General features: G+C 41.4%; 2 protein-coding genes across 2 annotated transcripts in view; both read right to left on the bottom strand.

Annotated features, from left to right (window-relative positions):
• The window catches only part of tmem229b (transmembrane protein 229B), a 35910-nt gene extending 34165 nt beyond the window's left edge, over positions 1–1745 (bottom strand). The window contains exon 1 of the mRNA XM_079573597.1: positions 1549–1745. The gene's annotated coding sequence lies outside the window, so the exon portion shown is untranslated. The remainder of the gene's footprint in view (positions 1–1548) is intronic.
• Positions 1746–9441: 7696 nt separating this feature from the next.
• The window catches only part of mta1 (metastasis associated 1), a 101589-nt gene continuing 97360 nt past the window's right edge, over positions 9442–13670 (bottom strand). The window contains exons 17-18 of the mRNA XM_079573490.1: positions 11709–11826; positions 9442–9762 (exon numbers count right to left, since the gene is read on the bottom strand). Coding sequence (XP_079429616.1) covers positions 11747–11826 — 80 coding nt within the window. The 3' untranslated portion in view covers positions 9442–9762; positions 11709–11746. The remainder of the gene's footprint in view (positions 9763–11708; positions 11827–13670) is intronic.

Raw genomic sequence — 13670 nt, 5'->3', positions numbered from 1 at the left:
ATAAAATCGACATGTTACATTTCTGTGTAAATATACTTCGCATGAAAACACTTCACGTAACTTTATTTAAATAGGGAACACGTGGAAGAGCTTGGTAGCTTCTATCGTGAGCTTTTTCGGAGCTATGTGACATGTGGGAGAGGCTGCGTATGTGCTCCGTTTGCCTGGCAGAGCGCACGGACAAAGACCAGACGGGGATATATTAACACGTCTAAAGTGAGGTAAGAACATATTTTAGTATGTAAAAACGGTGGCCTATTCCTTTAATACAGAAGCTGCAGTTACACGTATGACCTGAGGTGGCAGTAGTGAGCATAAAATGGCTAACTTGCATCTAGCCCCTTTAATCTTAAAATATCCCACAATAAGCATGAAATACAATGAGAGACAAGTCACCTCAGGAAACATTATCACACTAGAAATATTTGGACGATAAATATTGCGCCCGAAAATGTCTAGTTTATCTGTTATGTATTGAACGATAAGTCGATACTTTAAAATCGGAGTTATGTATTTTTGCATGGTTCACGTTATTTGTCCTCAACTCACAAATAAATACTTTGCTGCATAAAGAATGACATTAAATAGGCTTACATCAATATATATTTCTAATTTAGATATTGAAATTATCCTGGGACCCCCCCCTGCAGCCTGCGACCTCCACTTGAGGAGCCACTGCAGCAGACCCCGTGTAAAAGTGTCAAGAGCAGCTCGTCCTGTGTCTGTCCTCGCGCTGTAACGCAAAGTCAACACGGGGTCCGATGCTTAAGAGTATAGACAACTTCAAAACCCCCTCACAACAATCACATCCAACTGAGTGAAGCCACAGAACGTTGGCCCGGGCACAAAGACGAACAGGCTTGCTATAATTACCGAGCCAAAGTCGTGTTATCTGTCCGTGCCACCACTGCGCATGCCCAGAGTCTGCAGCATCACGCAGCCCCTCTCTCCGTCCGCGCACTGCAGCGGTACCAAATCTGCGCCAAAAAAAAAAAAAAAAAAGTGCCAAAAAAACACACACACACACAAATACACACGCGCAGGTCAAAGATGGAAAATCCACTTTAAATCCGCGGGAGAGGTGGGGCACGTGGCACGCTTAACTAGTGTCCCGTTTCAAAGAGGGATGCGGGGTTTTTAGCTTTTTTTTTTAACAGGTGTATAGCGTCCCAACTGTGGACGGGGAGAGGGGGGAAGGCTGGATTTCCAAGTGCATCAATTTCCTGAAGCGGTGGAGTTGTTTCAAGACTTCATCAGGAGCAATACTTCACGCGTAAAATGTTTTAGTTGTGAGTTAACAGGGTTTATTCTTGACAATTCGATGGAAAAGCTGCAAAGTGCACAGGCTGACGCGTTGTGAGGATGTGTAAATACGACTAGTTTGAACTCTGAACTAAACCCAATCCACCAAACAAGGCAAAAAACGCGCGCAAAATGACACAAAATGACACAAAATGACGCGGTTGCACTTTTGGAGCAGCCCGCGGTAGATCGTGGCCAAACGCCGCTGACACTTCGCGGCGATAATGTTGATATCGTGTGCGTTACCTCTTCCAGTGTCGCACGGTTCCGGCGGTGTCCTGTCAGCAGCGCAAGCCGGGCCCCACTCGCATCCCCCCCGGCGTGATTTCGAGGCTCGTCTCGGTGCGTGTGCGTCCGCCGGGTGAGGCAGAAGTCGTGGACGGAGCCGAGGGAGAGGACAGGCGTTCATGCGGGGGGGAGAGATTGTCCGCAGTGGTGCCATAGAGCGGCGGTGTGAGCGGTGTGTGAGGGACTGGAGAGGCAGCGGCACATGCTCAGAGCGCGGACGCAGCGTCAGCCACCGCTTAACCGTTTGTGGGCCGGGGCGAAGTATGCGAGGAGTAGTTATTTTATTTCATTTTCCATTCTGTCCCTAATTATTATTATTTTTGCCCCGTTTCCCCATTTTTTGAACGTTTTTGTTTTCTTATTTTTGCCACAATTTTTTCTCTTTTTCCCATTTCCCCCCCTAATTTTTGCTCTTTTTAAAAATAAAATATAAAATATTATTGTTCTGTTTTCTGGTTCTAGATAGATCTACAAATATTTTAGTATCGGAAACAATACTATTCAGGTATCGGTATCGATAACCAAATATCATTAAAGTACTGTTATCGGAAAAAAATGAAAACCTTCCTTAGCCCCAGCATTTCCCCTCTGATCTTTGCACCAGCTTTACTCAAATCTAAAAGGTTACCGCCAGTGTAGCGCCTCATTTGAAAGCTCAGACCAACAAAACTCATCCAGGCGGAGCTTTTTCCTCACATTTTCCACACTTGCGTTTTTGTAGCTTTTCTGTTGTTCTTTTGTGGGAGGTTTTGCACCCAAAACAAAACGTTTTGGATTTAGGGTTAACCCTAACCCTTTGAGATCGGGTGAGGAGCTCAGTCACCCGGGAGGAGCTCAGAGTAGAGTCGCTGTTCCTTCACGTCGAAAGGAGCAGCTGAGGTGGCTCGGGCATCTGTTCCGGATGCCTCCTGGTCGCCTCCCTCAGGAGTTGCTCCAGGCATGTCCTAGTGGGACAAGGCCTTGGGGAAGACCAAGGACACGCTGGTGGGACTATGTCTCCGAGCTGGCCTGGTGTCGCCTCGGGGTCCCCCCAGAACAGCTGGAGGAAGTGTGTGTGGATCGGGAAGTCTGGACATCTTTGCTGAGACTGCTGCCCCCGCGATTCTGCCCTGGATAAAGGGGGAGAAAATGGATGGATGGATGAACGTTGTGTCACCCTTTTTGCACTAGAAATGAAAAGAACTGAATGATACAACTACTCTTACACCGGTAAGAACAGTTTCTTCAAAAAGCTCTTGAGTAAATGTAACTAGTACTACCCACCTCTGCGATCCTCATGTATTTTTGGACTAAAAACAGTACATTTAGTTGTTTTCATGGCGTCTTTATCAACATTTTTATTTCTCTCAAGTTCAGTCCCTCCATTTCACACCACGTCACAGATCTTGGACCACTTTAAGTACTTTCTGAAGTTGTCAACCTCAGTGTCGGGGTGACAGTGACTCAGACTCTGTCCTTCACCCGACGCCTGTGTGAGAGAGTGGCTGCCTGTGTCGTTTGTCGTTTTCTACGTCTTGAGTATTATATTTTGAAGTAAGTCGGTCTGTACATTTGTTTACTCTTTCGACGGTGAACAAGTCTGTAAGTGAGAAAAGCTCAGGATGGAGCGCCTTGATGAGGTTTTCGCTGCTGACTGTTGTAAAAGGAGCTAATATTTAACCAAGGCTTGTCCAGGAAGTCACATGACAAACGGCTGTATTTTTGACCCTCGTACAGCTTAAACAAGTTGAGACCGTGTCCGGGTTTAGGTCTGTTGGAAAAGGTCAATAAATGTCAAAAATACAAACCTGGGCCTTGTCATTTATGATGCTGTCGTGACTTGGTTTGGTTTCCTGAGCCTTTGCCCTGTAATTGCAATAATAGATTCGACCACAGATTTCAGATCAGGAATGAAAATACTTGGTCTCAACAAGGAATAAACAGCAAACAAAAACTACACAACATTACTCTAGTTTCTCCCGGTGTTTTTCCAAATGCAAATGAACTTTATTTGCAACTGGACTTTACTCTCACATCCTTAGAAGAGGCTGCGCTTCTCCAAAGATTTGCATCGACTTCACTTTCAATCAGAGTTCTGACATTAAGGGTCAGACCTCAAAACTGCAGCACAATGTTTGCGATTTTGAGACTGCGTGAGTGTCCTGGCCGTCAGGTGGAGAATAACTGAGCTATGTTATTGTGAGAACATGATGAGGTAAATAGGATGTGTAGACTGTGTGGTTGAGATGCAACAAGTCAATTGTGAATCCTTCATTTGAAAGTGAAGTTCATGCAAATCTTTGGAGAAGCAGAGGCTCGTCTGAAAGCAAAGTCCGATTGTAAAAAACAGTAACGGAAAGAGCGCTTTGTGTGAGTAGCAAACAGAGGTTTTTGTACCGTTATTAAAGCTTTCGCAAAACCCCGGCCCAAAACAGTCATTGTCCAATCCTACCTCATAGCAACCGTTGCTATCAGACATTCTCCGAATCTGCAGCCATTGAAGCTAAGGGGGTGCATTAGTTTTTGTTTTTTTCCCCTCCTTGCAGCGCTGAAAAACACGCTGAAAATAGCACCTGCTAACTTGTAAGTCAAGGTAATACTCGATCCGCCTCTTTCGATACCGATAGACTTTCCTGGTATCGGTATTGGTGTGCACCTGGCGAGGAACACGCTTCTCTTTGGCGGGGAGCTAGCCTGGTTTTACCAGACCCATTGCGTTTCGTACAAGGTTCTGGATCTCCACAATTGAGCTCCACTATCAGGTGGGAGGGGTGAACTCTATCATAACTCTATCATAGCTCTATCATAGCTCTATCATAACTCTATCATAGCTCTATCATAACTCTATCATAGCTCTATCATAGCTCTATCATAACTCTATCATAGCTCTATCATAGCTCTATCATAGCTCTATCATAACTCTATCATAGCTCTATCATAGCTCTATCATAGCTCTATCATAGCTCTATCATAACTCTATCATAGCTCTATCATAGCTCTATCATAGCTCTATCATGACTCTATCATAACTCTATCATAGCTCTATCATAACTCTATCATAGCTCTATCATAGCTCTATCATAACTCTATCATAACTATCATAACTCTATCATAGCTCTATCATAGCTCTATCATAATTCTATCATAGCTCTATCATAGCTCTATCATAGCTCTATCATAACTCTATCATAACTCTATCATAACTCTATCATAACTCTATCATAACTCCATCATAGCTCTATCATAATTCTATCATAGCTCTATCATAGCTCTATATCATAATTCTATCATAGCTCTATCATAGCTCTATCATAGCTCTATCATAGCTCTATCATAACTCTATCATAGCTCTATCATAACTCTATCATAGCTCTATCATAGCTCTATCATAGCTCTATCATAGCTCTATCATAGCTCTATCATGACTCTATCATAACTCTATCATAGCTCTATCATAGCTCTATCATAGCTCTATCATAGCTCTATCATGACTCTATCATAACTCTATCATAGCTCTATCATAACTCTATCATGACTCTATCATAGCTCTATCATAGCTCTATCATAATTCTATCATAGCTCTATCATAGCTCTATCATAGCTCTATCATAACTCTATCATAACTCTATCATGACTCTATCATAACTCTATCATAGCTCTATCATAACTCTATCATGACTCTATCATAGCTCTATCATAGCTCTATCATAATTCTATCATAGCTCTATCATAGCTCTATCATAGCTCTATCATAACTCTATCATAACTCTATCATAACTCCATCATAGCTCTATCATAATTCTATCATAGCTCTATCATAGCTCTATATCATAATTCTATCATAGCTCTATCATAGCTCTATCATAGCTCTATCATAATTCTATCATAGCTCTATCATAGCTCTATCATAGCTCTATCATAGCTCTATCATAACTCTATCATAGCTCTATCATAATTCTATCATAGCTCTATCATAGCTCTATCATAGCTCTATCATAGCTCTATCATAGCTCTATCATAGCTCTATCATAGCTCTATCATAATTCTATCATAATTCTATCATAGCTCAATCATAACTAAACCATAACTCTTGAGCAGCCATGTTAATTTCACAGACCACTCAAGACCATTACAATGAATGGGGCTGACTAGATAATCATCAATCTCTTGTATATCATATCTATGACCCAAACACAAACCCAAATAATCACATTTGTGTCATTTTATATGCCTACGTGGAATAAAGTAACACAAGTCACAGTTTAATCTGTTGAAGGTTTTGACATACTGTATTTTTAAAGGCTCCTCAGAACCCAAGTATCGGATCGGGAAAAGTGGTATTGGACCAACACTCGTTTGCCAAGAGTTTTCTGGACAAAGTTGCAGCTGAAACATCCAGCATGTTTACTTTCTAAGTGCAACAGGAAGCGGTGGGTGTTTTATTGTTTTGCCAGCGCTGATAGCACACGGGACACAAGAGAATCGTGATGAGTAATTTGTTACTTTGCTGTATTTGAAGCGGGGGAGATGGAGCCACAGAAGTCAGGGGTCCACTTGGCTCCTGTAGTAGATTTAGCAAACAGCCAACTTAACTTAATCACTATTATGTTTTTAATACTAGATCAATATCAGAAGAGAACTTACTCTTTAGTGCAGTGGTTCCAAACCTTTATTCCTTAAAGCCCCTCCTTACGTGTGCTGTAGTCAGGCCTCGCCTCGCCGCCCCAGTCCAGAACTGTGGCTCCATAAATGTATCAAAGTAAAAAATTACTAAGTACAGTTGTGCTCAAAAGTTTACATACCCGGACAGAATTAGAGATTTTTTTAGGCCATTTTTCGGCTAATACGAATGACAACTCATATTTAATGTGTTGGTACGAAGCCATTTATGGTGAAACAATCGAGTTTACTCTTTCTAAATCATAATAATAAAAAAGTACCAAAATGACCCTGATCAAAAGTTTACATACCCCAGTTCTTAAAGGAACAGGCCACCGTTTTTCCATACTGAGATATGTTCTTACCTGAGCTTGACGAGTTGATACGTACCTGTCTGGTCTGTCCGTGGAAGAGCTTGGTCGCTTCTTCTTCCAAATGCGAACAACATCTTTGGTCGTTTTGTGTGACTGAGGGCACACACAAAGACCAGACAGGTACACATGAACTCGTCTAAGCTCAGGTAAGAACATACTTCAGTATGTAAAAATGGTGGCCTGTTCCTTTAATACTGTGTTTTGCCCCCTTTAACATCAAGGACAGCTCGTCTTTTGTGGTAGTTGTGGATGAGGTTCTTGATTTCCTCGGACGGTAAAGCGGCCCATTCTTCTTGGCAAAAAGCCTCCAGTTCCTGTAAATTCCTGGGCTGTATTGCATGAGCTGCATGTTTGAGATCTCCCCCAGAGTGGCTCAATGATACTGAGGTCAGGAGACTGAGATGGACACTCCAGAACCTTCACTTTATTTTGCTGGAGCCAGTGAGAGGTCGACCTGGCCTTGAGCTTCGGATCGTTGTCATGTTGGAACGTCTAAGAGCGTCACATGCGCAGCTGTTAGGAAAGTCTGTGCTTCCATTTCGCCTTTAGACTTGAGTCAGACTTCTATAAAGGCAACATAGAAAAGCTGCAAAGGCAAGTCTAACAATAATGATGTTTTAGCAGGTGCGGAGCCTCCTGTGAGTGTATTTATATATACATTAGCCCCGTAAGCATGAGCGAATGTGTTGCGATTAGCGATTTACTTATTATGGAATCATGACAATAGAGATGGTATTGTCTTACAGCATGACCCAATATGATCAATTGAGGGGCTTTTAGACTATATCCACAAAAAGGCCAAAATGCTTGTAATTTTAGAAACTTTCTTTGTAAACATGGAGCCACCTCAGTAAATGTGCGCGTCCACATGGGTTGACCCAGGTCTGTGACGACGGCACAATTCATCTGCCAGGCCTGTGCGAGGCGCTGTGACGCTAACAGACAATAAAACAAGATGGAACAAGGAAACTGATTCAAGGATTAAGGATCTACAGAAGAGACGAGGAGATGAGTTTATTCTTCAGACGTAACAGGACTAAAGTCAGTGACTCGACTTTTACTGTCAGTCCAAAAACACAGACTGAATAGAGGTGAACTCTGCCGTGTTTTATCACCTGTGGCTCATGGGGGAGTAAAGAGGAATGGAGTAAAAGTCATCCGCGTTAGGCAAGTTACTTAAAAATGGTATTGTACATCATTTACAGCTTAAAAAGGTCATGTTTGTATCACTTTTTAGGTTCGTTTTGCCAGACACTGAGGTTAAAGATCTTTTACCTTTACATGTTTCAGCTGCCATCTGCAGGCCGTCATCAGAAGTATACTATATTATTATTTATTATTAATATTCTATTTTATAATATTATTATTATTATATATTACTTCTGATGACGGCCTGCAGATGGCGGCTGAAACATGTAAAGGTAAAAGATCTTTAACCTTAGTGTCTGGCAAAACGAACCTAAAAAGTGATACTAGAACACAAGTAGACACAATGAACGTTACGAAGTTTAGGTCATGTTTGTAGTACATACTACGGTTTCAAAAATATAGCCGAGAAACACTACTTTGAGTAACTTTTGAGTTACTTTTAGCAAAATATATAAAATGAAAATAGTAATTATGCCCTGAGCAAAAGTGCAGTCAGATATTTACTTTTCCTTGGCTTTCCTCCATTCTTTTTTGTTTTGAGGACATTAACTACAGACTGCAGATCTTATACACCAACCTCCAACTTGATTTGGCTGGGGGGATTTTGGCATTTTTTCATTCATACACTTAAAGCAGTACTAAGTAATTTGTTTACCTTAATAAATCCTTTTCGTAGTCCCTCTGGGGGTAATACAAGTGTTAATGGGATGACTGGAGGGTCTTTCATCTCCCCCTGGTGTCTCTGGACAGAAAACCACCCCGCTGCCTCCGGGTCGGAGCCACAAATACACAATGGATATCACGAAGAAGAAGCTAACAGGCTAACGGGCAAAGCTAACTGCGGGCTAGCGCCACTAAAACAGTATTTACAGCAGCGTTTGAGTGAAAAAAATGATCTCCATTGTGTAATTGGATGCACAATATCCCTCTCTCCCTTCGCCTTTTCTTTCAGCGTAGTATTTACTCTCACGGACAATTAATGAGTAAAAAAAGGCAACATTCTACGACTCCTGCAGTTGCGCTTATGGCCTCTAGGGGCAAGAGTTACTTAGTACTGCATTAAATGCTCTCGTAGCTCATGTTACTTGAAATGTATTGACTCATATATACCCATATTTTGTTTAAGTAATACGTTGTATCCCTTAGTTATTGAATTAAGTAATATATTTGTGTAACTCTAGTTCGGAAAATGGCCCCTAAAACGCCGGGTTCGTCTGGATTAATAAAATATTTTTGCGTTTAGTACTGAACTTGACTTCGATTCCCCTCCCGCAAATATTTCTACAGTCCTGGCTCATTCACACCTGTTCCAACTTGTAAGCACTTGGACATAAAACAATGTACAGTATTGGGCTTATTGCAGCTCGGTACAAAACTGAAAGAACTACAAAGACGCGTGAAAACCAATCCTCTTTTTTTTAATTGCATTACTGAAGCTTAGATGCATTACTTGTGAAAAAGGTAGAAAAACAGCACTTCTTCCTTGAATAAGTTAAACCATTCGGGCCCAAGATCGCGGCCAACTCCCAAACCGAACTGTCCAAACTCTTTTTTTTATTTTATTTCATCAAACCAAAAGAGAAGCAAACCTATGTAGCGGAAATAAAAGCGCTTCTCATCTTTTATTTATTTTTTTATATCATGAAGTTAAAATAAATTGTAATAAAACACATAATTAGATGCGACTGGCTTTTCTTTTTTTTCTTCTTTTTTTCTGTCTACTGTCCGTCCAGCCACAAATGGATTTTTAAGCAAGCGTTTCATGAAACCTGGGCAGTTCCATCGGTCGACAAACAATAGGCAAAGTTATAGTAGAAAATTATAATAACATTAATTACATAGATGGTAATAATGGTAAAGATTAGTCCTGTACAGCGGGGCGCGGGTCCAGCCACAGTCTTTTGAGAAACGTCGGTCTCAAAAACAAAGAAGCGAGGACAAAGAGAGATGTTTCTTTGAAGGGGGTCAAACATCCGTCCTCGGCTGTGGCGTTTGGACGAACTCACGAATTCTGCAACAGATCACAGGAGACGGAGTAAGTTATTGATACAAATGACACTGAAATGAACCTCTTAACTCCACCTTAACCGAGACATAAACGAGAAAAAGACATAAACAAGAAAAGCATAAATGGGAGCAACATCCAGGAACTTTTGCCGGGAATCAAGAGTTGAAAATTCCATTGGTTTGTATGTGGGAACTGGGATCATTTCTCGTTCTGAGGATAAAATATTCCAAGCCAGTGTCAGAAGGAAAATGGCTGTTCTTGATAACGGACACATCAACTCACAGTTTATTTTTTGTGGAAAAGGATGTATCAGCAACGAAACAAAATCGTGACAAAAAAGCATACAAAAATATGACAAAAAACACAAGGAAAAATCTTCGCTCGGTTTTGTAGCTTTTAAATGAGGGGTCACACTGGTCTAAAGGCGGTTAGCCAGGGGGAGGCAAGTTTGCGTCATGAAGGGCCGATTTTCATCATCGCCAAAACGCCGAGGGCCGAACCTCACCAGTGTAGCCTAAAGTAAAGAACCATTTTCTGCAAATGCCAAAGTTCAGTGGTTCTAAAGTGGTCCAGCTCCGAGACGCCATTACCTTAATGACAAGCTGCGACTCAAATAAAACTGCAATTTATCACATATTGTATAAAGTATTGTATTTACCATTCATGTTCAAGACGTAGATTTGCTTTTAAGACTGAAATTATGATAAAAACAAGCCAACAACATTAATTTGAACAGACCCCAGTGTGTTTCTGTGTAGTTTCAGATGGAAAATATTGAAAAAAAGTTCCCAATAGGTTCGTGACTAGGGCTGAAACGACTAATCGATTAATCGACGACTAATCGATTATTTAAATAGTCAACAACTATTTTAGTAATCGATTAATCGTTTTCTGGTTCACACAGACTCAAATGGAGCAAAAATGACATAAAAATGTAGTATTTTGGATGAAAACCTACTTTGTTTATATAGTTAGGTTCTGTGTAAATGTTTTCCATTGTAAATTTCATGAATAAAGCCTCCAACAAACATGTCTCGTTAGTTTACTCCATCAACACATCTTCAAGCAGTGCCACTTAAGCTACTGTATGAGAGAATTTAAAAAAAAAAAATACAATTTCCCTACACCATTCACAGCCAAGCGATTACTCGATTAATCATAAAAATAATCGATAGATTAATCGATTACAAAATAATCATTAGTTGCAGCCCTATTCGTGACCCACTTTTGAGTCCTGACCCACCAGTTGAGAATCCCTGTTATACATTAAATATGACGGGACGTTTAAAAATACACTATAAAAGGACACCATTTCTTGCATTTTTAGAATACTTTAACAGGTATTTGATCTCTAATTTGCATAATGACATTTCTCAAAATCATCTTGGGGGCCAGAGGTTCTGTGCTGGAGGGCCGGATTTGGCCCCCGGGCCTGACGTTGCCCACCCCTGCTGTAAGCTCTCCAGTCAGGAGGCTTTTAGATTTGGGTAAAGCCGAATTGAAGAAAATGTGCTCGGTTAAAGTGAGGATTCAAAGGTTAAGCCCTTTTGAATTGAGGAAACTGTCATTAACTCACTTTGTCAATTTTACAGCATAATAACAGGATTTAAATACAATCAATACAGAATTTGTTTTAACGATTTGATAGAATGGACCACATTGTGTATATATATTGTATTTTGTGCAATATTGAGCTTGTCTAAATTGAAGAAAGTGTCAAATAAAGGCAACTTTCCTAAAAACCTAATGTTTTGTAACCTGTCGTCATAGCGAAACGGCAACATCTCCATGGAGACGAGCTGGTGACGTCCCGCTTCTAGCAAATTACGTGGCAAGGAGGAAAAATGAAGTGTTTTGTGATAAAAACCTCTTTGATATCTGGACAACTGTGAAGGAAGATGAACGGAAGATAGATTTTTTTTGTTTGTTTTTGTTTTTAAAGACCGTACCAGAGCGGAGGTGAGTGCAGCAGCGGCGCCTCTTCCGTTCAGTCCAGTTCATGAACCTCGTCCGCCATCGTTCGTTTGGCCACGATGTCCCACTGAGAGGCCAGCATCTTCGGTTTACCTGCAGACAGTACAGAGAGATCAAATCAAGCCAGTCAGGAAATCGCCCCCTGGTGGCAACAAGGAGGAACAGCAATTTGCTAGATTTCTTCTTCCTTTCCAAATAAAAAAAATCACACATTAACCTCTTAACTCCCACCTGAACAAAGCTAAATTTACACAGTTTGGCTTTACCCAAATCTAAAAACGTCTGGGGAAAAAGCGTCACAATAACAAGGTTGAAAAAGCGACCAAAAAGTGGCAAAAAAACCCGACAAAAAAGTGACAAAAGTGCAACAAAAACAGGACAAAAAAAAGTGACAAAAATGTGACGAAAACACGAAAGAAAAGCAACAGAAAAAGTGATGAAAAAGCCACAAAAAAGCAACGAAAGAGTGACAAAAAAGCACCAGAAAAGCAACAAAAACATGAAAAAAACAACAACTTGGATCAGTTTTGTTGGCCTTAATTTTATAAATGAGGCACTGTTGCTCTCCAGTCGAGAAGCTTTTAGATTTGGGTAGAGCCGAAACATAAAAAATGCACTCGGTTAAGGTGGGGGGTTAGAGGCTAAAACATTTATTTCCAGATTTTATCCTGAAATCACTAAAATCACATTATTGCCCAACCAACCCAGTCCAGACGTCGACTTTTTTAAAAACCTTTGTCGCTGCTGTTGCCAAATCAACAACATCATATAATAAATTACACTAAAAAAATGATAAAACACACATTTTAAATCGAGAGCCTCGCCTCGAACGACCCCCTGCTCCACTTCCTGATGGCCGCTGTTACCATGACGACGCGGCGTCCAATCACGGCCTCCGGTTTCCTCGCCTCCCGTCTATAGTTTTTCTTTTTTCACCCCACACTCACTCTGTCATCTCCGTCTGCCGCCTCCAAAAAGTCCTCACTCGCTCGGGACGACGGGAAAGTGGGACGTGGCCCAAAACCGAGGGCCCTTTGGAAACCTCGGGGCGGGACGGGGGCTAAATATTCAGGTTCACCGGCCTACTTTAGACCGTCCATAGGAAACTGATCGAGAAGTTTAATAATCTAAAAGTGGGTGTATAGCATTTACAACCACGACTACTCTCCGCTACTGGCACATTGTTCATTTTTTGTAAATGTAAAGCATCATATTTAATCACAGAAAGTGGTGTGAACATTGCACTCATAGGGTTAAAGCAGTACTAAGTAACTCTTGCCCCTAGAGGCCATAAGCGCCACTGCAGGTGTCGTAGCATGTTGCCTTATTTACTCATTAATTGTCCGTGAGAGTAAATACTACACTGATAGAAAAGACAAAGGGAGAGAGTTATATTGTACATCCAATTACACAATGGAGATACATGTTTGTGTCGCTAGTGACGCTAGCCCGCAGTTAGCTTTGCCCATTAGCCTGTTAGCTTCTTCTTCGTGATTCCATTAGTGTGTATTCCGCCTTCGACCCGGTGGCAGCGAAGTTGCAAGCATGGTTTTCTGGCCAGAGACACCAGGGGGAGATGAAAGACCCTCCAATCATCCCAACACTTGTTTACCTTAATAAATCCTTTTCGAATCCCTCTAGGGGTAATACAAGTTACTTAGCATTGCTTTAAGGCAGACTTGCCCCATGGGGAAATATCTTCCGCATTGTCCCACTCGCACTCTCAAGCACACCAGGTGGGAATCGAACTCGGACCTTGGCACAGATTGTAGATAAAGACGGGGAACAAAGGTGCACGAGATAACGTGAGGTTATCCTGAGGACTGACTTGGTCCTTAAAGGAACAGGCCACCGTTTTTCCATACTGAGATATGTTCGTACCTGAGCATAGACGAGTTGATGCGTACCTGTCTGGTCTTTGTGCGTGCGCTCAGTCA

The sequence above is a fragment of the Gobius niger genome (genome assembly GCF_951799975.1).
Source record: "Gobius niger genome assembly, chromosome: 16".
Lineage (NCBI taxonomy): Eukaryota > Metazoa > Chordata > Actinopteri > Gobiiformes > Gobiidae > Gobius > Gobius niger.
The sequence above is the reverse complement of the archived record's forward strand: the minus strand, read 5'-3'. Positions and strand labels throughout refer to the sequence as shown.